The sequence below is a fragment of the Aethina tumida genome, chromosome 4 (assembly GCF_024364675.1).
Source record: "Aethina tumida isolate Nest 87 chromosome 4, icAetTumi1.1, whole genome shotgun sequence".
Lineage (NCBI taxonomy): Eukaryota > Metazoa > Arthropoda > Insecta > Coleoptera > Nitidulidae > Aethina > Aethina tumida.
In genome coordinates, this window is record NC_065438.1 from 15114573 (window position 1) to 15139808 (window position 25236).

Here is a 25236-nt window from a genome sequence, read left to right on the forward strand (position 1 = left end):
AAAATAATAAAGCTTAAGAAATTACTTATTTAAGGACTTGACATCTTACGTTGTTAAATATTTTCAATAAAAAAAAAATTATTCTAATGAAAGTAAAATATAACAAAAAAATAAAAAAAGAAAATAGTAAAATGGGTGATCAAAAGACACTATGGTATGAAAAATGAAACAAGAAGAGTATATAAAACTAAAAAACAAGAACCAAAATAATTAAATTCCAAAATTTCATAAACAAGAACAAAAAATAAATTACAATGAAAAAGCTGCAGTTACAACTTAAAAGTACATCTTGGGTCGTTTCAATGGAAGTAAAATATTACAAGAAAATAAAATTCTAAAATAGATTCTAAATAAAGCTTCAAAAAAGAGAAAAATAATAAATTATAGACATTAAGTAACTAATAAATGATAGATTTTAAAGGATTATTATTGTTGGCAAAGTGTACATTTGAAAAAATAGAGGATAAAATGATCTGAAAAATTATGAAACAAGAATATACGAGTATAAAACTAAAGAAGCAAGAACAAAAACAATTAAGTACCAAACTTTCCAACAAAAAAAGCACAATTTTAAAATCCATTATGGGTGAATTGAGAGTTCTAATTATAATTAGTTAAATTTTATTTTAATGAAACTAAAATATTACAAGAAAAATAAATAGAACCCAAGCGAAGCTTCACAAACTAAAAAAAAATAAATTAACGTTATCAGAAAGTAAAGCAAAAAAGCTGCGATGGCAGTTTAAAGCACCATCTTAGGTTGATCGATAGTTTCAATTAATTCAAACTTAATTGGCATTGTTATCATCGTGACGAAACATCGTTCGGCTTTAGCTCAACCGCTTACGTACAAAATGGGAAAATTTCGAAAAGATAAGGCCAAACATAATATGTGACACGCCATTAGCTGCACAACAATTGCCAAACTCGCTCTCACATGGGCACTTTTACTTCCACGATCGCGACCGTAAAAACTCCCCAGTCGGAGTATTCGCATTAATTCCGGTGCCAAGCGGCGGTTGTAATACACACTAAGACAGGGTAATAATTTTTGCGGATGGCAACAAGCACGTCCGGATAAATGGCGGCGTAGAAACGGCAATAAAGCAGCGTAAAATCTTACTCAACAATGAGGATTAATGCTCAAAGTCCGGCTTAATTTATCCGCTTCGACTTTTGCCCCGGCAAAACAGTGTACATTATTTTAATTAAACCTAGTAAATGATTCTGTTTATCGACGCAAACTGAATCGCCGACCGTTCATCCATTACGTTTTAACGAAGCCGTTTTTTCCCTCCTCAAATCGTGCGCAGTCCATTTGTAAGTTCATTAAATTCACATCGAAGCAATTAGTAAGTGGAATGTTGGGGCCAAGGAAATACAATATTTATCCTTAAATCCTTATTATAATAGGAAACGTAATCCCCGGGGAATCCGCAGCAAATGTAGTTGATAATGAAACAATCATAACTTGGATCCTGTTTTAGTTTAATTGAGAAATGGCCAGTGAAGGGAAAACGGAATAATTAATAATAATGCCATAATCCCCTCAGGTGCGGACGCAACAACAAAAAACGGACGGGAGCCACAAACCTCGTGCAGTTTTCTGTGCCGGTTGTATGCCCTGCGCTTCGTAGAAGGCAGGAAGTCCGTAGTCGGTGACCTTAAGCACCCAACGGGCGTCGATTACGCAGTTCCTGGACGTTAAATACCCGTGCACCCGGATCGGGGTGGAATGTAGGTACTTCATGCCCTGCAAAAAAAAACAGGAATAATCATTGCCCGACCTTCTGGCTTCATTAAAGGTTTAATTTATTTAAAAGTCGGTTGCGGCGTCGTGTCGGCTTTGTTCGCACCAACAAAGTGAATGTATTTGCTTATTTCTGAATGTTATGATAAAATTATCCCCCGAGGTAATAAATATGTATGGTATGTATTTATGGACCTTCCTACGCGAGCTTTTCCAAATCATGTCTCGCTGTACTTCGATAAGTTTGCACGAAAATCAATATTGATACCGATCTTTTTTCTGTGCATAAATGTATTTTTAATGAAGATGTGAAGACATACAAAAGGAGGATATTGCAACAATGAACGGAGGGAATAATTTAATAGTTTTTTCTTGGGGTCCTCGTAAATGATAAACTGGTAAAAAAAAGTTTATGTAGTCTCTTTGTGTGCTGCTAAAACTAAAATAGCTACAGAAGACGAGAATATTTAATGGAAAAATAAATATATACATATTACTACTCTTTGTCATGGCAAGATTGGACTAATCAATTGAAAGTAAAATGAGAAAAAATATTTCAACAATGTATTCAATATATCGAGATTCAAACAATATGAAATTATGACCGGAATGGATATGTAAAAATAATTATATTCCCAATGAAATTACTCATGAATCAACATTCAAATAATATGAAACCATGATCTGAATGAACGTGACAATTATAAATAAAATAGGCCCTCTAAGATTTTTTCTTAAATGTATATTCCCAATGAAATTACTCATGAATCAATTTCCAAACGAGATGAAATCATGACTATAATTAATCATCCAATTTACCATAAAATAGGTCATTTAAGAAATTTTCTTTTGTCAAAAAATGTTCATAGACCATTAAAGGTTTTTCTTTGTCAAAAATATATATTCTTAATGAAATTACTCTTGAATCAACATTCAAACCAAAGAACACGATATCATGTCCAGAATTCACCAGATAATTTACTATAAAATAGGTCAAATATCCTTTTAACAAAAAATATATGTTCATAATGACATTGATTACACATGAATCAACATTCAAATTAAATGAAATCATGATCAGAATGAACGTGAAAATTTTAAATAAAATAGGCCCTCTAAGATTTTCTTTAAATATATATTCCCAATGAAATTACTCATGAATCATCATAATTAACCGTTCAATTTACCATAAAATAAGTCATTTAAGAAATATGCTTTTGTCAAAAAATATATGTTCATAGGTCATTAAAGATATTTCTTGGTCAAATATATATATATATATATATATATATATATATATATATATATATTCTTAATGAAATTACTTTTGAATCAACATTCAAACCAAAGACCATGAAATCATGTCCAGAATTAACTAGCTAATTTACTATAAAATAGGTCAAATATCCTTTTATCAAAAAATATATGTTCATAATGACATTGATTACTCATGAATCAACATTCAAATTAAATGAAATCATGATCAGAATGAACGTGAAAATTTTAAATAAAATAGGCCCTCTAAGATTTTCTTTAAATATATATTCCCAATGAAATTACTCATGAATCAACATTCAAACAAGATGAAATCATGATCATAATTAACCATTCAATTTACCATAAAATAAGTCATTTAAGAAATATTCTTTTGTCAAAAAACATATGTTCAGAGGCCATTAAATGTTTTTCTTTGTCAAAAATATATATTCTTAATGAAATTACTCTTGAATCAACATTCAAACCAAAGAACATGATATGTCCAGAATTAACCAGCAAATTTACTATAAAATAGGCCAAATATCCTTTTATCAAAAAATATATAATCATATTGAAATTGATTACTCATGAATCAACATTCAAATTAAATGAAATCATGATCAGAATGAACGTGAAAATTTTAAATAAAATAGGCCCTCTAAGATTTTCTTTAAATATATATTCCCAATGAAATTACTCATGAATCAACATTCAAACAAGATGAAATCATGATCATAATTAACCATTCAATTTACCATAAAATAAGTCATTTAAGAAATATTCTTTTGTCAAAAAATATATGTTCATAGACCATTAAATGTTTTTCTTTGTCAAAAATATATATTCTTAATGAAATTACTCTTGAATCAACATTCAAACCAAAGAACATGATATGTCCAGAATTAACCAGCAAATTTACTATAAAATAAGCCAAATATCTTTTTATCAAAAAATATATAATCATATTGAAATTGATTACTCATGAATCAACATTCAAATTAAATGAAATCATGATCAGAATGAACGTGAGAATTTTAAATAAAATTGGCCCTCTAAGATTTTCTTTAAATATATATGCCCAATGAAATTACTCATGAATCAACATTCAAACAAGATGAAATCACGATCATAATTAACCATTCAATTTACCATAAAATAAGTCATTTAAGAAATATTCTTTTGTCAAAAAATATATGTTCATAGGCCATTAAAGATTTTTCTTTGTCAAAAATATATATTCTTAATGAAATTACTCTTGAATCAACATTCAAACCAAAGAACATGATATGTCCAGAATTAACCAGCAAATTTACTATAAAATAGGCCAAATTATCCTTTTATCAAAAAATATATAATCATATTGAAATTGATTACTCATGAATCAACATTCAAATTAAATGAAATCATGATCAGAATGAACGTGAGAATTTTAAATAAAATTGGCCCTCTAAGATTTTCTTTAAATATATATGCCCAATGAAATTACTCATGAATCAACATTCAAACAAGATGAAATCACGATCATAATTAACCATTCAATTTACCATAAAATAAGTCATTTAAGAAATATTCTTTTGTCAAAAAATATATGTTCATAGGCCATTAAAGATTTTTCTTTGTCAAAAATATATATTCTTAATGAAATTACTCTTGAATCAACATTCAAACCAAAGAACATGATATGTCCAGAATTAACCAGCAAATTTACTATAAAATAGGCCAAATTATCCTTTTATCAAAAAATATATAATCATATTGAAATTGATTACTCATGAATCAACATTCAAATTAAATGAAATCATGATCAGAATGAACGTGAAAATTTTAAATAAAATAGGCCCTCTAAGATTTTCTTTAAATATATATTCCCAATTAAATTACTCATGAATCAACATTCAAACAAGATGAAATCATGATCATAATTAACCATTCAATTTACCATAAAATAAGTGATTTAAGAAATATTCTTTTGTCAAAAAATATATGTTCATAGGTCATTAAAGATTTTTCTTGGATAAAAATATATATTACTCATCTTTATCATGGCAAGATTGGATCAATCAATTGAAAATAAAATAGACAATCTAAGAATTTCATCAATATACAAAATCCCGACTAAAATGAACCCAACAATTTTAAAATAGGCCACTTAAGAAATTTATTGATATTCAAACAACATGAAATCATGACGAATGAATGGACATATAAATTTAAAATAAAATAGGCCATCAGAGATTTTTATCTTAGTCAAAAATATATATTCCCAATAAAATTACCCATGAATAAAAAACTTAAAATCATGAACAGAATTAACCAGTCAATTTACTGTCAATAGGCTGTCTAAGAAATTGCTTTTTATCAAAAAATATATGTTCGTACTGAAATAACTAATAAATTAACATTAAGTTTCATCAATGTATAAAATCATCACTATTAGAATAACAATTTTAAGATTTTTTTCTTTTGGTTAAAAATATATAATATAATAATTAGGAAATTATTTATTAACATTCAATTCTATCAACCAAAAATATTCAAAATTAATCGACTATTTAAATTAAAGTCATCTAAATATTAATGAAATAACGTACATTAAAGAAAACAACAAATAAAACAAAAGCCGTCAAGAAAGAGATATTTGACAAGAACTGTATTCATAAAATTCCTACAGAAACCCCTTTGTCATCCCCTTGTTCGATTCCATTTCACTTAGTTTTAAATTGCACCTTTCAATAACACATTCCCAACTGATTGACGCGTACATTTTATCAGACATTCGGCGTCTTTCTGTAGCTGCCCTGAAAGCCATCATTATCCCGCACAATACCGCTCCTGCGGCTTTGCGGCCGACCCACCACCTGGGCCGAAACTTTCGTCCTTATCTCCCGGTTCCGCTGCACGACACGTTCGATTAAGGACGAGGCTAATAAGCCCCGTGATATATGCCAGGACAACTGTGTCAAGGATCAGCAACTGTAAATTCAAGAAAGAAAAATCACCTACCCGAACCAGATCGGTGAGCAGACTCAGCCTGAAGGACCAGTCGAGCTTGATGTCGTCCTGCTGTAATACGTCCTGCAGGGATCCGCGGGCGCAGTACTCGGACACGAGGGCGGCCCTGGGCGGCTCGGCCAGGCACCCGATCAGGGGGTTGAGGTTCTCGTGTCGCAGTCCGTGCAGGAGCACCAGGAATTCGACCGCCTTCGCCTTCAGTTCGCAGCCGCTGCTGCCCGTCGAAGGTACTGGTTTCATCTGGACAAGATCACCCTAAAATAAACGAATAATGAATTATTTGATTAAATTTTTGAATAAATAGGTGACATATATTGATTGATTACAGAACATTGAATTAATTAATAGTATTAGTAAAATTCATTGCAAATCCATATTTATTTGTTGCAATAATATTATTTACAAAGGATTTAATAATTTCGCACGCATAAAATTGATATTAATACCAAATATATGAATATATATATAATATTAAATTCAAATTTATTTTAAGCTTTGTGTTAATATTTATATGTAAAATAATATTATTTTAAAAGACAATTGCAATATAACAATAATAAATGAAACTTTATATGACGTTAATGCAAAAGCGTCATTTATTTTTAGTAAATTTAAAAGTCTGGAATAATGTAAGTGTTGTTTTATGAAAATTAAATATAAATGTAACTTAAATAAATTTCAGTCATTATTTAATTCACATTGAAAAGGTGAAAATATAAATACCCACTAACTCAATTCTGTGTTTATTTATGCATCATTAATTTTTATCGTTATCGTTGTGCTTGGACTTTTAATTAACAAATATTTTGATATTAATACCATATTTTATATACTCAATTAACGTATACGACTGTAATAATTAGTTTTACTGAAATATTTTAATTTAACTGCAAATTGAACTAAATAAATTAATAAATCATTTATTGATTTTCACTTAAATTTAAATAAATTTAAAATGAAACAATTAAATATTCAGAATAATTTTATAGTTTCCAAGTGATTAAGCAAGCAAACTATTTGTGAAAACAATGAGAATTGAAATTTACAAACACTAATAAACAGGTCTGACAATTTAATACTGTACATTATTGACTAATTAATTAATTTAATTTAATTTTAATAACCAATTGCTTAAGATTACCTGATTGATTTAAATTTTAAGTTTAGATTATGAGTCTGTTTGACTTTGAAATTAATTTCTATTTTTAATTTTTACTTTTTTTTTTAATTCCTACACTAGTTTATGAAGCCAATTAGTTCTTATTTTATTTTTTTTTAACTTCTGAATTTTATAATTTAAATCGAATTGTAAATTTTTAAAACGTAAATAAGTACTTTTCAATATTTATATTACAATTTTTAAATTTTCGTAAATAACAAAAAAATAAAAAATACAGGAATAGTTTACTTCTTTAAAACGTATATTTTTATATTCATTATGTATATATTTATATTAATTAATTTTTTTCTTAAATTTCTTACCACATAAATTTAAATTGACTTAAGAATTTCAGAATTATTAAATCTCTAATTAATTACTCACTTAGATTTCATTTTTAATAATAAATTATATTTTTATAATATTCTTATATTAAAATATGAAAAATATATGTATTTATAAACGTATTATTTCTTTTTGGTGTTTTTCCTTAAAATTAATATTATTATTATATTATTTCCTGAAATTATTTATAATTTATAAGTTAATCAAATATTGATAAACCAATGAATAAAATTTATATTATTAAAATATAATTAGTGACAAAAATTAATAATCATTTTAATATAATTCAATAAATTTTGTGCAAATAAAGTTAACAAAGTTGAAAGCCAATGTCTCATATTACGTTTGATCATTAGACAATTTATTCATGAAGAATTTGATCCTGAGGTAATTTGATCATGAGATAATTTGGTCATCATGTAATTTGATCATTAGATTATTAGGTAATTTGGTCATTAGAAAACTTGGATATTAGATAACTTTGTCATGAGGTAATTTGCTCATTTTAGTAACTTTTTGTTTTTAGTAATTTTTGGAATTGTGTTAGCTTTTTATGATTTTAATGATTTTTTGCAATTTTTAGTAACTTTTTACGTTTACTACAGTATTATCTTTCAACAATTGATAACAATTTTTCAAATAACATTTGACCATTAGGTAATTTGGTCATTAGTTAACTTAGTCATTAGGTAATTAAGTCATTAGATAATTAGGTAATTTGGTCATTAGATGACGAAATTTGATCATTGGTTATGAGGTAATTTGACCATTAGATAATTAGATAATAGTTTTCTCTTACTTGAAATAATACTAATAAATTTTTTATTAAACAAATTAATATATTTAATTTTTTTCTTAAATTAAAAAATATTCGTTATTATATTAATTTACGTCCAAAATTAAATAAATATTAATAAATCAACCATTAAAATACATATTACAATTAATTATTATTTATTAGCATATCACAGAATTAAAATAAATTGTTAATATTTAATAGCATTGGCAGATTTATTAAAATATGAAGAATTAAAACACAAATGCAAAATGAAATAATTTAATTTCTAGTGTAATGTTTAATTAAACAATTCACACATATTTCAATGACAATGACTAGTTCAGAATTTACACGATTTATCCATTTTCGTTTCTCCTCCCGGTGGAAAATCGTAAGTTTAATTTCAACCCAATTCGGTTCCGTTAACGTGCCCCGTAATTATTCAGATCGTAATTAATTACGTCTGACAAGTGGTAACTGAACATCTTGTTAATTTCGTACTTCGCCCGAATTGTTTATTTAAACCCCGCCAAAATCTATAAATAGAACGATCCCGACACGAGATATGAATTACTGGGCCAGAACAACGAACAAAAAAAAAATACATATAAAATGGGGTCGTTTAAAGAGTGTGATTAATGAGTTCGTCCATTGTCTTATTTATTTTTAACGTGGCTTCCCTTTATCTCGTTCGGCGAGATAAGCGCGTCGCTTCGGAAAAATTAAATTAATCAAAACGCGGTTGAGGTTTATGAGCTTTTAATCAGTCGCTTTAATGGATTATAAATCATCTATTTTATGGGTCGTGAAATGTTTAATATTCTAAATAATAAAAGGGAAAATTCGATATAAAAAATGTATATAAGGGGAGCAGAAAGCATTGTCGCTTTCTGACATTAAATTCAAAGGAATTAATTTCTAATAAGGCTCCAAAACGTCATCCAGCGATATGTGGATGACGTTTTGGAGCCTTATTTTCATTCCTACATAAAGAGAGGTCTTAAACTAATTTTTCAGCAAGATAATGCCCCTTCACATATTGCCAGGAACACATTAAACTTCCTATAAGCCTCCCATGTGAATTTATTGCCTTGGCCACCCAGATCTCCAGATCTTTCCCCAATCGAAAATGTGTGGGATATGGTGGGGCAACGTTTAAGCCCATTATTGGCTTCTGACAATTTATGCTTTAAGATTTTAATCAATTATTATTCTGTAATAGGTTAATATTTTTCTAAAAAAATTGGAATAAATTAATTTATATCTAGGTGATAATCCGATAAAATTCAATTGATTTTCGACCCGACCAGGAAAACGGCAACAACGTGCACAATGCACGGCGACGGCAGTTTCGTTTTGAAATATTTGCACGTGAAATTTTATTACGGACGATAAAAATAAAAAGAAAAACAACGCCATCAGTTGCATACCGGCGAAATCAATTATGTTGTTTTCGAATTTATTTGTCTCATCTCGTGGAATTTAATTTTCACGTCGACAGATTTATAATCACTTTCGTGCATTCCGCCCGCCCCTTACATGGTTTTACCATATTTTTACATGATTTAGATTAAATCCCACGCGTGTGCGTGCGTGCGTGGGCGTGCCGTCGTCGTTTGCCAGACAGTCATTAAATTTTAGGACAGTCCAGAGACGCACGAGGACGCCTTCACGAAATTTTCCTGCCAATTTCCAATCACTTTTTTTAGCTGCCGTTTTCTTGTTAACGTGTTTTGAATATCACGGCCGTGTTTCACACCGTACAGGGTGTTACCAAATTTTGACTATTGGGAGTATTTCTAGACCAGACGTTGAAAATTTGAGATATATGATAAGTAGGGGATAATATACACCAAAAATAGGTTTTTGTTTATAACTGTTCTGAGAAAAATTAATAATCAACAAAAATTGATGTTAAAATTAAAAAGATAAACTTAATACGGAGTATTTCTACTTCTACTACGAATGACAGACAGTCTCACATCTTCTGTTCATACTCAATATCTGGGTTTGAATTTCATTCTAGTCCAAATTCTCCCAAATTTAGAGTAGGAGACGGTCCCCAAACCGTTTCCCAAGAATGTCCCAGATATGTTCTTTTCGGTTAATGTCTGGACTGACAGCTGGCCAGGTTATAGCATTAATCCCAAAGTCAACAAGATAATTTTAACTTTAATTCTTAAAGTTTGAGAAATCTGGCCATCAATCCATCACCATAAAAATCTGCGAATCGTTATCAGAAATATTCTAATACATAATTATCTTTACTCATCTTTACACTTTGAAGGCTTCTTTGATAAACGAAATCTGAATTAGTTTCTTGTAAACTTAAGAAGTATTTTAAACATTTTTTGTCCAACATTAAAAATGTGAAACAAAATATACTGAAATACACTTCTTGGCAAAAATTTTAAAAATACAATATCAACAAAGATGATCATTTTAATTTAATTTGAACATTTGAATTTTTTTATTGTAACAGAAAGTTAATTGAAATTACTCTAAATTTTTTAATAATACGGAAGACTGTTGACTTATTTAGCCCTAAGCTGTTAGCCACCTCTTCTTGTTTCTGCCTGCCTTGGCTAGAACCCCTTATCTCAGAACACTCCGTACAATTTTATCGAATAAATTGATAATAAGGGTGTTACCAAATTTTGACTGCTAAAATATTTTTAGACCAGACATTGAAAAATTGAGATATATGGTAATTGGGGGATAATATACACTGTTCCAAGAAGTTAACGCACTACCTCAATTGATATTTATTTAAAAATAGGTTTTTTTATAACTGTTTTGAGAAAAATTAATAATCAACAAAAATTGATGTTAAAATTAAAAAGATAAACTTAATATGGAGTGTTTCTACTTCTACTACGAATGACAGAGGGCCTCACATTTTCTGTTCATACCCAATATCTGGGTTTGAATTTCATTTTAGTTCAAATTCTCCCAAATTTAGAGTAGGAAACGGTCCCCAAACCGTTTCCCAAGAATGTCCCAGATATGTTCTTTTCGGTTAATGTCTGGACTGACAGCTGGTCAGGTTATAGCATTAATCCCAAAGTCAACAAGATAATTTTAACTTTAATTCTTAAAGTTTGAGAAATCTGGCCATCAATCCATCACCATAAAAATCTGCGAATCGTTATCAGAAATATTCTAAAACATAATTATCTTTACTCATCTTTACACTTTGAAGGCTTCTTTGATAAACGAAATCTGAATTAGTTTCTTGTAAACTTAAGAAGTATTTTAAACATTTTTTGTCTAACATTAAAAGTGTAAAACAAAATATATTGAAATTTTAAAAATACAAGATCAACAAAGATGATCATTTTAATTTAATTTGAACATTTGAATTTTTTTATTGTAACAGAAAGTTAATTGAAATTACTCTAAATTTTTTAATAATACGGAAAACTGTTGACTTATTTAGCCCTAAGCTTTTAGCCATCTCTTCTTGTTTCTGCCTGTCTTGGCTAGAACCCCTTACCTTAGAACACTCCGTACAATTTTATCGAATAAATTGATAATAAGGGTGTTACCAAATTTTGACTGCTAAAATATTTTTAGACCAGACATTGAAAAATTGAGATATATGATAATTGGGAGATAATATACACTGTGCTAAGAAGTTAACGCACTACCTCAATTGATATTTATTTAAAAATAGGTATTTTTAACTGTTTTGAGAAAAATTAATAATCAACAAAAATTGATGTTAAATATAAAAAGATAAACTTAATACGGACTATTTCTACTTCTACTACAAATGACAGACAGCCTCACATCTTCTGTTCATACTCAATATCTGGGTTTGAATTTCATTTTAGTCCAAATTCTCCCAAATTTAGAGTAGGAGACGGTCCCCAAACCGTTTCCCAAGAATGTCCCAGATATGTTCTTTTGATTTAAGTTCTGGACTGAGAGCTGGCCAGGTTATAGCATTAATCCCAATGTCAACAAAATAATTTTTACTTTAATTCTTAAATTTTGAGAAATCTGGCCATCAATCCATCACCATAAAAATCTGCGAATCTTTATCAGAAATATTCTAATACATAATTATCTTTACTTATCTTTACACTTTGAAGGCTTCTTTGATAAACGAAATCTGAATTAGTTTCTTGTAAACTTAAGAAGTATTTTAAACATTTTTTGTCCAACATTAAAAATGTAAAACAAAATATATTGAAATACACTTCTTGGCAAAAATTTTAAAAATACAAGATCAACAAAGATAATCATTTTAATTTAATTTGAACATTTGAATTTTTTTATTGTAACAGAAAGTTAATTGAAATTACTCTAAATTTTTTAATGATACGGAAAACTGTTGACTTATTTAGCCCTAAGCTTTTAGCCATCTCTTTTTGTTTCTGCCTGTCTTGGCTAGAACCCCTTACCTTAGAACACTCCGTACAATTTTATCGAATCGAATAAATTGATAATAAGGGTGTTACCAAATTTTGACTGCTAAAATATTTTTAGACCAGACATTGAAAAATTGAGATATATGGTAATTGGGGGATAATATACACTGTTCCAAGAAGTTAACGCACTACCTCAATTGATATTTATTTAAAAATAGGTTTTTTTATAACTGTTTTGAGAAAAATTAATAATCAACAAAAATTGATGTTAAAATTAAAAAGATAAACTTAATATGGACTATTTCTACTTCTACTACGAATGACAGACAGCCTCACATCTTCTGTTCATACTCCATATCTGGGTTTGAATTTAATTTTAGTCCAAATTCTCCCAAATTTAGAGTAGGAGACGGTCCCCAAACCGTTTCCCAAGAATGTCCCAGATATGTTCTTTTGATTTAAGTTCTGGACTGAGAGCTGGCCAGGTTATAGCATTAATCCCAATGTCAACAAAATAATTTTTACTTTAATTCTTAAATTTTGAGAAATCTGGCCATCAATCCATCACCATAAAAATCTGCGAATCTTTATCAGAAATATTCTAATACATAATTATCTTTACTCATCTTTACACTTTGAAGGCTTCTTTGATAAACGAAATCTGAATTAGTTTCTTGTAAACTTAAGAAGATTATTTTAAACATTTTTTGTCCAACATTAAAAATGTAAAACAAAATATATTGAATTACACTTCTTGGCAAAAATTTTAAAAATACAAGATCAACAAAGATAATCATTTTAATTTAATTTGAACATTTGAATTTTTTTATTGTAACAGAAAGTTAACTGAAATTACTCTAAATTTTTTAATGATACGGAAAACTGTTGACTTATTTAGCCCTAAGCTTTTAGCCATCTCTTTTTGTTTCTGCCTGTCTTGGCTAGAACCCCTTACCTTAGAACACTCCGTACAATTTTATCGAATCGAATAAATTGATAATAAGGGTGTTACCAAATTTTGACTGCTAAAATATTTTTAGACCAGACATTGAAAAATTGAGATATATGGTAATTGGGGGATAATATACACTGTTCCAAGAAGTTAACGCACTACCTCAATTGATATTTATTTAAAAATAGTTTTTTTTAACTGTTTTGAGAAAAATTAATAATCAACAAAAATTGATGTTAAAATTAAAAAGATAAACTTAATATGGACTATTTCTACTTCTACTACGAATGGCAGACAGCCTCACATCTTCTGTTCATACTCAATATCTGGGTTTGAATTTAATTTTAGTCCAAATTCTCCCAAATTTAGAGTAGGAGACGGTCCCAAAACCATTTCTCAAGAATGTCCCAGATATGTTATTTTGATTTAAGGTCTGGACGGAGAGCTGGCCAGGTTATAGCATTAATCCCAAAGTCAACAAGATAATTTTAACTTTAATTCTTAAATTTTGAGAAATCTGGCCATCAATCCATCACCATAAAAATCTGCGAGTCGTTATAAGAAATATTCTAATACATTATTATCTTTACTCATCTTTACACTATGAAGGCTTCTTTGATATACGAAATCTGAATTAGTTTCTTGAAAACTTAAGAAGTATTTTAAACATTTTTTGTCCAACATTAAAAATGTAAAACAAAATATATTGAAATACACTTCTTGGCAAAAATGTTAAAAATACAAGATCAACAAAGATGATCATTTTAATTTAATTTGAACATTTGAATTTTTTTATTGCAACAGAAAGTTAATTGAAATTACACTAAATTTTTTAATAATACGGAAAACTGTTGACTTATTTAGCCCTAAGCTGTTAGCCACCTCTTCTTGTTTCTGTCAGAATAACCTAGCTTAGAACACCCCGTGCAATTTCATCGAATAAATTGATAATGAAGGTGGCAAAATCGATTCAAGTCCGTTTAGGTGCAAAAAATGGTTCGCGTTTTCAATTTTAGCCGGACGTCACACCACATCAAAGTGTTATTTATCTTTCCGACGGCGCCCAGAGGCGAATTAAATAACGGCCGGTTTTTACGAATATCTCCGACTGCCGTCCGGTCACCGTGGCCCGCTGTAATTGACGTTATAAATGCCGTAGTTAAATTGAAAAAATGTTGAGGTCGGCGCTGTGGGAATTGCCCACCCTTCCGTGCCCGACCCCGAATAAATTATTCGCCACACAACGTATCGATGGCCGATTCTCATTCACACTTGCGTTCCCACAATTTGTTATCGGACTTTCACTAGAGGGTTATTTACGATTTTCGAAAAGGAAACGAGTTTTTAATGAACTTCGAAGTTCAAACTTGACTTATTAAAAATATACTCACATTGTATCGGACGCGTGGATCCACGATGACTTGCTTGGCCAAATTGGGACTGGAGCCGCCCCTGAGCGGTGTGCGCACCGATGTCCCCGAACCCTGCAGTAGGTCCGGTTTGTCCACTTCCGGGCCGCCGAATTCCTGCAACTGTTGCAGAAAACAACAGAGCATAGCCTCGATCCCTTCGTCCACCTGGAACACCAAAATTACCATTGATTATCACGCAACGTTTCCAGATGGCCGGAATGTTGAAATTCGTTGAAACTCTTGGATCAATTCGCTGCAAATACTTCCTTATTTTTGATTAAATTTTTATTTAACTATATGACTAATCAATTTTTTTATGTCTTAAGTTATATAAATATTTTTCCTCTTTATTTATCTGGTTAGATTCGAAATATTTTTATACTTTTGTATATTTGACAGATTTATTTATTCTATTATTATTTTGGCTGTTTTAGATCCATAAAATTTGTCATTTTTCTAAATTAAATATTATTTTAGTTTTCTTATTATAATATGTTTTTTTTTTTGCTTTCTCTATATAAACTAATTTAATTTGTTATTATTTATTGTTAAATTATCTCAGTTTTTTAAATGTTCCAATCAGTATGATTAAAAATATTATATTATCGAATGACTAATCTTTAATAACTCTAATAGTTCGTAAACACCTACTATTGTGTTCAAATGGCGCAAGTCCTATAACTTGATATAACTTTTTATTTAACTATATGACTAATCGAATTTTCTTATGTCTTAAGTTATATAAATATGTTCCCTCTTTATTTATCTGGTTAGATTCGAAATATTTTTATACTTTTGTATATTTGACAGATTTATTTATTCTATTATTATTTTGGCTGTTTTAGATCCATAAAATTTGTCATTTTTCTAAATTAAATATTATTTTTGATTTCTTATTATAATATGTTTTTCTTTTTGCTTTCTCTATATAAACTAATTTAATTTGTTATTATTTATTGTTAAATTATCTCAGTTTATTAAATGTTCCAATCAGTATGATTAAAAATATTCTAATATCGAATGACTAATCTCAAATAACTCTAACAGTTCGTAAACACCTACTATTGTGTTCAAAAGGCACAAGTCCTTTAACTTGAAATAACTTTTTATTTAACTATATGACTAATCGATTTTTTTTATGTTTTAAGTTAAATAAATATTTTTTCTCTTTATTTATCTGGTTAGATTTGAAATATTTTTATGCTTTTATGTATTTGATAGATTTATTTATTCTATTATTATTTTGGCTGTTTTAGATACATAAAATTTGTCATTTTTCTAAATTAAATATTATTTTTGATTTCTTATTATAATATGTTTTTTTTGTTTTGCTTTCTCTGTATAAACTAATTTAATTTCTTATTATTTATTATTAAATTATCATAGTTTTTTAAATGTTCCGATCAGTATGATTAAAAATATTATAATGTCGAATGACTAATCTCTAATAACTCTAATAATAGTTCGTAAACACCTACTATTGTGTTCAAATGGCATAAGTCCTCTAACTTGATTTAACTTTTTATTAAACTATATGACTAATCGAATTTTTTTATGTCTTAAGTTAAATAAATATTTTTCCTCTTTATTTATCTGGTTAGATTCGAAATATTTTTATACTTTTATATATTTGACAGATTTATTTATTCTATTATTATTTTGGCTGTTTTAGATCCATACAATTTATCACTTTTCTAAATTAAATATTATTTTAGTTTTCTTATTATAATATGTTTTTTTTTTTTTTTTGCTTTCTCTATATAAACTAATTTAATTTCCTATTACTTATTGTTAAATTATCTCAATTTTTTAAATGTTCCAATCAGTATGATTAAAAATATTATATTATCGAATGACTAATCTCTAATATCTCTAACAGTTCGTAATCACCTATTATTGTGTTCAAAAGACACAAGTCCTTTAACTTCATATAATTTTTTATTTAACTATATGACTAATCGATTTTTTTTATTTTTTAAGTTAAATAAATATTTTTTCTCTTTATTTATCTGGTTAGATTCGAAATATTTTTATGCTTTTGTATATTTTATAGATTTATTTATTCTATTATTATTTTGGCTGTTTTAGATACATAAAATTTGTCATTTTTCTAAATTAAATATTATTTTTGATTTCTTATTATAATATGTTTTTTTTGTTTTGCTTTCTTTATGTAAACTAATTTAATTTCTTATTATTTATTATTAAATTATCATAGTTTTTTAAATGTTCCAATCAGTATGATTAAAAATATTATAATATCGAATGACTAATCTCTAATAACTCTAATAATAGTTCGTAAACACCTACTATTGTGTTCAAATGGCACAAGTCCTCTAACTTGATATAACTTTTTATTTAACTATATAACTAATCGAATTTTTTTATGTCTTAAGTTATATAAATATTTTTCCTCTTTATTTATCTGGTTAGATTCGAAATATTTTTATACTTTTGTATATTTGACAGATTTATTAATTCTATTATTATTTTGGCTGTTTTGGATCCATAAAATTTGTCAAATTTTCTAAATTAAATATAATTTTAGTTTTCTTATTATAATATGTTTTTTTTTTTTTGCTTTCTCTATATAAACTAATTTAATTTCTTATTATTTATTGTTAAATTATCTCAATTTTTTAAATGTTCCAATCAGCATGATTAAAAATATTATAATGTCGAATGACTAATCTCTAATAACTCTAACAGTTCGTAAACACCTAGTATTGTGTTCAAATGGCTCAAGTCCTATAACTTGATATAAATCTTTATTTACCTATATGACTAATCGATTTTTTTATGTCTTAAGATATATAAATATTTTTCCTCTTTATTTATCTGGATAGATTCGAAATATTTTTATACTTTTATATATTTGACGGATTTATTTATTCTATTATTATTTTGGCTGTTTTAGATCCATAAAAATTGTCATTTTTCTAAATTAAATATTATTTTAGTTTTCTTATTATAATATGTTTTTTTTTTTGCTTTCTCTGTATAAACTAATTTAATTTCTTATTATTTATTGTTAAATTATCTCAGATTTCTAAATGTTCCAATCAGTATGATTAAAAATATTATAATATCGAATGACTAATCTCTAATAACTGTAAGAGTTCGTAAATACCTACTATTGTGTTCAAATGGCACAAGTCCTATAACTTGATATAACTCTTTATTTACCTATATGACTAATCGATTTTTTTATGTCTTAAGATATATAAATATTTTTCCTCTTTATTTATCTGGATAGATTCGAAATATTTTTATACTTTTATATATTTGACAGATTTATTTATTCTATTATTATTTTGGCTGTTTTAGATCCATACAATTTATCACTTTTCTAAATTAAATATTATTTTAGTTTTCTTATTATAATATGTTTTTTTTTCTTTCTCTATATAAACTAATTTAATTTCCTATTACTTATTGTTAAATTATCTCAATTTTTTAAATGTTCCAATCAGTATGATTAAAAATATTATATTATCGAATGACTAATCTCTAATAACTCTAACAGTTCGTAAACACCTATTATTGTGTTCAAAAGGCACAAGTCCTTTAACTTCATATAATTTTTTATTTAACTATATGACTAATCGATTTTTTTTTATTTTTTAAGTTAAATAAATATTTTTTCTCTTTATTTATCTGGTTAGATTCGAAATATTTTTATGCTTTTGTATATTTTATAGATTTATTTATTCTATTATTATTTTGGCTGTTTTAGATACATAAAATTTGTCATTTTTCTAAATTAAATATTATTTTTGATTTCTTATTATAATATGTTTTTTTTTGTTTTGCTTTCTCTATGTAAACTAATTTAATTTCTTATTATTTATTATTAAATTATCATAGTTTTTTAAATGTTCCAATCAGTATGATTAAAAATATTATAATATCGAATGACTAATCTTTAATAACTCTAATAATAGTTCGTAAACACCTACTATTGTGTTCAAATAGCACAAGTCCTCTAACTTGATATAACTTTTTATTTAACTATATAACTAATCGAATTTTTTTATGTCTTAAGTTATATAAATATTTTTCCTCTTTATTTGTCTGGTTAGATTCTAAATATTTTTATACTTTTGTATATTTGACAGATTTATTTATTCTATTATTATTTTGTCTGTTTTAGATCCATAAAAATTGTCATTTTTCTAAATTAAATATTATTTTAGTTTTCTTATTATAATATGTTTTTTTTTTGCTTTCTCTATATAAACTAATTTAATTTCTTATTATTTATTATTAAATTATCTCAATTTTTTAAATGTTGCATTCAGTATGATTAAAAATATTATAATATTGAATGACTAATCTCTAATAACTGTAACAGTTCGTAAACACCTACTATTGTGTTCAAATGGCACAAGTCCTCTAACTTGATATAACTTTTTATTTAACTATATAACTAATCGAATTTTTTTATGTCTTAAGTTATATAAATATTTTTCCTCTTTATTTATCTGGTTAGATTCGAAATATTTTTATACTTTTGTATATTTGACAGATTTATTAATTCTATTATTATTTTGGCTGTTTTGGATCCATAAAATTTGTCAAATTTTCTAAATTAAATATAATTTTAGTTTTCTTATTATAATATGTTTTTTTTTTTTGCTTTCTCTATATAAACTAATTTAATTTCTTATTATTTATTGTTAAATTATCTCAATTTTTTAAATGTTCCAATCAGCATGATTAAAAATATTATAATGTCGAATGACTAATCTCTAATAACTCTAACAGTTCGTAAACACCTAGTATTGTGTTCAAATGGCTCAAGTCCTATAACTTGATATAAATCTTTATTTACCTATATGACTAATCGATTTTTTTATGTCTTAAGATATATAAATATTTTTCCTCTTTATTTATCTGGATAGATTCGAAATATTTTTATACTTTTATATATTTGACGGATTTATTTATTCTATTATTATTTTGGCTGTTTTAGATCCATAAAAATTGTCATTTTTCTAAATTAAATATTATTTTAGTTTTCTTATTATAATATGTTTTTTTTTTGCTTTCTCTGTATAAACTAATTTAATTTCTTATTATTTATTGTTAAATTATCTCAGATTTCTAAATGTTCCAATCAGTATGATTAAAAATATTATAATATCGAATGACTAATCTCTAATAACTGTAAGAGTTCGTAAATACCTACTATTGTGTTCAAATGGCACAAGTCCTATAACTTGATATAACTCTTTATTTACCTATATGACTAATCGATTTTTTTATGTCTTAAGATATATAAATATTTTTCCTCTTTATTTATCTGGATAGATTCGAAATATTTTTATACTTTTATATATTTGACAGATTTATTTATTCTATTATTATTTTGGCTGTTTTAGATCCATACAATTTATCACTTTTCTAAATTAAATATTATTTTAGTTTTCTTATTATAATATGTTTTTTTTTTTCTTTCTCTATATAAACTAATTTAATTTCCTATTACTTATTGTTAAATTATCTCAATTTTTTAAATGTTCCAATCAGTATGATTAAAAATATTATATTATCGAATGACTAATCTCTAATAACTCTAACAGTTCGTAAACACCTATTATTGTGTTCAAAAGGCACAAGTCCTTTAACTTTATATAATTTTTTATTTAACTATATGACTAATCGATTTTTTTTTATTTTTTAAGTTAAATAAATATTTTTTCTCTTTATTTATCTGGTTAGATTCGAAATATTTTTATGCTTTTGTATATTTTATAGATTTATTTATTCTATTATTATTTTGGCTGTTTTAGATACATAAAATTTGTCATTTTTCTAAATTAAATATTATTTTTGATTTCTTATTATAATATGTTTTTTTTTGTTTTGCTTTCTCTATGTAAACTAATTTAATTTCTTATTATTTATTATTAAATTATCATAGTTTTTTAAATGTTCCAATCAGTATGATTAAAAATATTATAATATCGAATGACTAATCTTTAATAACTCTAATAATAGTTCGTAAACACCTACTATTGTGTTCAAATAGCACAAGTCCTCTAACTTGATATAACTTTTTATTTAACTATATAACTAATCGAATTTTTTTATGTCTTAAGTTATATAAATATTTTTCCTCTTTATTTGTCTGGTTAGATTCTAAATATTTTTATACTTTTGTATATTTGACAGATTTATTTATTCTATTATTATTTTGTCTGTTTTAGATCCATAAAAATTGTCATTTTTCTAAATTAAATATTATTTTAGTTTTCTTATTATAATATGTTTTTTTTTTGCTTTCTCTATATAAACTAATTTAATTTCTTATTATTTATTATTAAATTATCTTAATTTTTTAAATGTTGCATTCAGTATGATTAAAAATATTATAATATTGAATGACTAATCTCTAATAACTGTAACAGTTCGTAAACACCTACTATTGTGTTCAAATGGCACAAGTCCTCTAACTTGATATAACTTTTTATTTAACTATATAACTAATCGAATTTTTTTATGTCTTAAGTTATATAAATATTTTTCCTCTTTATTTATCTGGTTAGATTCGAAATATTTTTATACTTTTGTATATTTGACAGATTTATTAATTCTATTATTATTTTGGCTGTTTTAGATCCATAAAATTTGTCAAATTTTCTAAATTAAATATAATTTTAGTTTTCTCATTATAATATGTATTTTTTTGCTTTCTCTATATAAACTAATTTAATTTCTTATTATTTATTGTTAAATTATCTCAATTTTTTAAATGTTCCATTCAGTATGATTAAAAATATTATAATGTCGAATGACTAATCTCTAATAACTCTAACAGTTCGTAAACACCTAGTATTGTGTTCAAATGGCTCAAGTCCTATAACTTGATATAACTTTTTATTTACCTATATGACTAATCGATTTTTTATGTCTTAAGATATATAAATATTTTTCCTCTTTATTTATCTGGTTAGATTTGAAATATTTTTATACTTTTGTATATTTGACAGATTTATTAATTCTATTATTATTTTGGCTGTTTTAGATCCATAAAATTTGTCAAATTTTCTAAATTAAATATTATTTTAGTTTTCTTATTATAATATGTTTTTCTTTTGCTTTCTCTATATAAACTAATTTAATTTCTTATTATTTATTGTTAAATTATCTCAATTTTTCCAATCAGTATGATTAAAAATATTATAATGTCGAATGACTAATCTCTATTAACTGTAACAGTTCGTAAACACCTACTATTGTGTTGAAATGGCTCAAGTCCTATAACTTGATATAACGTTTTATTTAACTATGTGACTAATCGATTTTTTTATGTCTTAAGTTATATAAATATTTTTTCTCTTTATGTATCTGGTTAGATTCGAAATATTTTTATACTTTTATATATTTGACGGATTTATTTATTCTATTATTATTTTGGCTGTTTTAGATCCATAAAAATTGTCATTTTTCTAAATTAAATATTATTTTAGTTTTCTTATTATAATATGTTTTTTTTTTGCTTTCTCTGTATAAACTAATTTAATTTCTTATTATTTATTGTTAAATTATCTCAATTTTTTAAATGTTCCATTCAGTATGATTAAAAATATTATAATATTGAATGACTAATCTCTAATAACTGTAACAGTTCGTAAACACCTACTATTGTGTTCAAATGGCACAAGTCCTCTAACTTGATATAACTTTTTATTTAACTATATAACTAATCGAATTTTTTTATGTCTTAAGATATATAAATATTTTTCCTCTTTATTTATCTGGTTAGATTCGAAATAATTTTATACTTTTGTATATTTGACAGATTTATTAATTCTATTATTATTTTGGCTGTTTTAGATCCATAAAATTTGTCATTTTTCTAAATTAAATATTATTTTAGTTTTCTTATTATAATGTTTTTTTTTGCTTTCTCTTTATAAACTAATTTAATTTCTTATTATTTATTATTAAATTATCTCAGTTTTTTAAATGTTCCAAACAGTATGATTAAAAATATTATAATATCAAATGACTAATCTCTAATAACTGTAACAGTTCGTAAACACCTACTATTGTGTTCAAATAGCACAAGTCCTCTAACTTGATATAACTTTTTATTTAACTATATAACTAATCGAATTTTTTTATGTCTTAAGTTATATAAATATTTTTCCACTTTATTTATCTAGTTAGATTCGAAATATTTTTATACTTTTGTATATTTGACAGATTTATTTATTCTATTATTATTTTGGCTGTTTTAGATCCATAAAATTTGTCATTTTTCTAAATTAAAAATTATTTTAGTTTTCTTATTATAATATGTTTTTTTTTGCTTTCTCTATATAAACTAATTTAATTTCTTATTATTTATTATTAAATTATCTCAGTTTTTTAAATGTTCCAAACAGTATGATTAAAAATATTATAATATCAAATGACTAATCTCTCATAACTGTAACAGTTCGTAAACACCTACTATTGTGTTCAAATGGCACAAGTATAACTTTTTATTTAACTATATAACTAATCGAATTTTTTTATGTCTTAAGTTATATAAATATTTTTCCTCTTTATTTATCTGGTTAGATTCGAAATATTTTTATACTTTTGTATATTTGACAGATTTATTTATTCTATTATTATTTTGTCTGTTTTAGATCCATAAAAATTGTCATTTTTCTAAATTAAATATTATTTTAGTTTTCTTATTATAATGTTTTTTTTGTTCTTTCTCTATATAAACTAATTTAATTTCTTATTATTTATTATTAAATTATCTCAGTTTTTTAAATGTTCCAAACAGTATGATTAAAAATATTATATTATCGAATGACTGACTAATCTCTAATAACTGTAACAGTTCGTAAACACCTACTATTGTGTTCAAATGGCACAAGTCCTATAAATTGATATAACTTTTTATTTAACTATATAACTAATCGAATTTTTTTATGTCTTAAGTTATATAAATATTTTTCCTCTTTATTTATCTGGTTAGATTCTAAATATTTTTATACTTTTGTATATTTGACAGATTTATTTATTCTATTATTATTTTGGTTGTTTTAGATCCATAAAATTTGTCATTTTTCTAAATTAAATATTATTTTAATTTTCTTATAATAATATGTTTTTTTGCTTTCTATATGTAAAATAATTTAATTTCTTATTATTTATTGTTAAATTATCTCAGTTTTTTAAATGTTCCAATCAGTATGATTAAAAATATTGTAATATCGAATGACTAATCTCTAATAACTGCAACAGTTCGTAAACACCTACTATTGTGTTCAAATGGCACAAGTCCTATAACTTGATATAACTTTTTATTTAACTATATGACAATTCGAATTTTTTTTATTACTTAAGTTATATAAATATTTTTCCTCTTTATTTATCTGGTTAGATTCGAAATATTTTTATACTTTTATATATTTGACAGATTTATTCATTCTATTATTATTTTGGATGTTTTAGATCCATAAAATTTGTCATTTTTCTAAATTAAATATTATTTTAGTTTTCTTATTATAATATGTTTCTTTTTGCTTTCTCTATGTAAACTAATTTAATTTCTTATTATTTATTGTTAAATTATCTCAGTTTTTTAAATGTTCCAATCAGTATGATTAAAAATATTTTATTATCGAATGACTAATCTCAAATAACTGTAACAGTTCGTAAACACCTACTATTGTTTTCAAATAGCACAAGTTCTATAACTTGATTTAACTTTTTATTTATCTATATGACTAATCGATTTTTTTTATGTCTTAAGTTTTATAAATATTTTTCCTCTTTATTTATCTAGTTAGATTCGAAATATTTTTATACTTTTGTATAATTGACAGATTTATTTATTCTATTATTATTTTGGCTGTTTTAGAACCATACAATTTGTCATTTTTCTAAATTAAATATTATTTTAGTTTTCTTATTATAATATGTTTTTTCTGTTGCTTTCTCTATATAAACTAATTTAATTTCTTATTATTTATTGCTAAATTGTCTCAGTTTTTAAATGTTCCAATCAGTATGATTAAAAATATTATAATATCGAATAACTAATCTCTAATAACTGTAACAGTTCAGAAACACCTACTATTGTGTTCAAATGGCACCTTTAACTTGATATAACTTTTTATTTAACTATATGACTAATCGATTTTTTTTTATGTCTTAAGTTATATAAATATTTTTCCTCTTT

The 25236-nt window shown here is 25.5% G+C and overlaps 1 protein-coding gene across 1 annotated transcript in view; it reads right to left on the reverse strand.

Moving 5' to 3' along the window:
- LOC109600478 (retinal guanylyl cyclase 2) overlaps positions 1-25236 on the reverse strand; it is a 176264-nt gene that overhangs the window by 49155 nt on the left and 101873 nt on the right. The window contains exons 7-9 of the mRNA XM_049966423.1: positions 15021-15206; positions 6011-6274; positions 1594-1753 (exon numbers count right to left, since the gene is read on the reverse strand). Coding sequence (XP_049822380.1) covers positions 1594-1753; positions 6011-6274; positions 15021-15206 — 610 coding nt within the window. The remainder of the gene's footprint in view (positions 1-1593; positions 1754-6010; positions 6275-15020; positions 15207-25236) is intronic.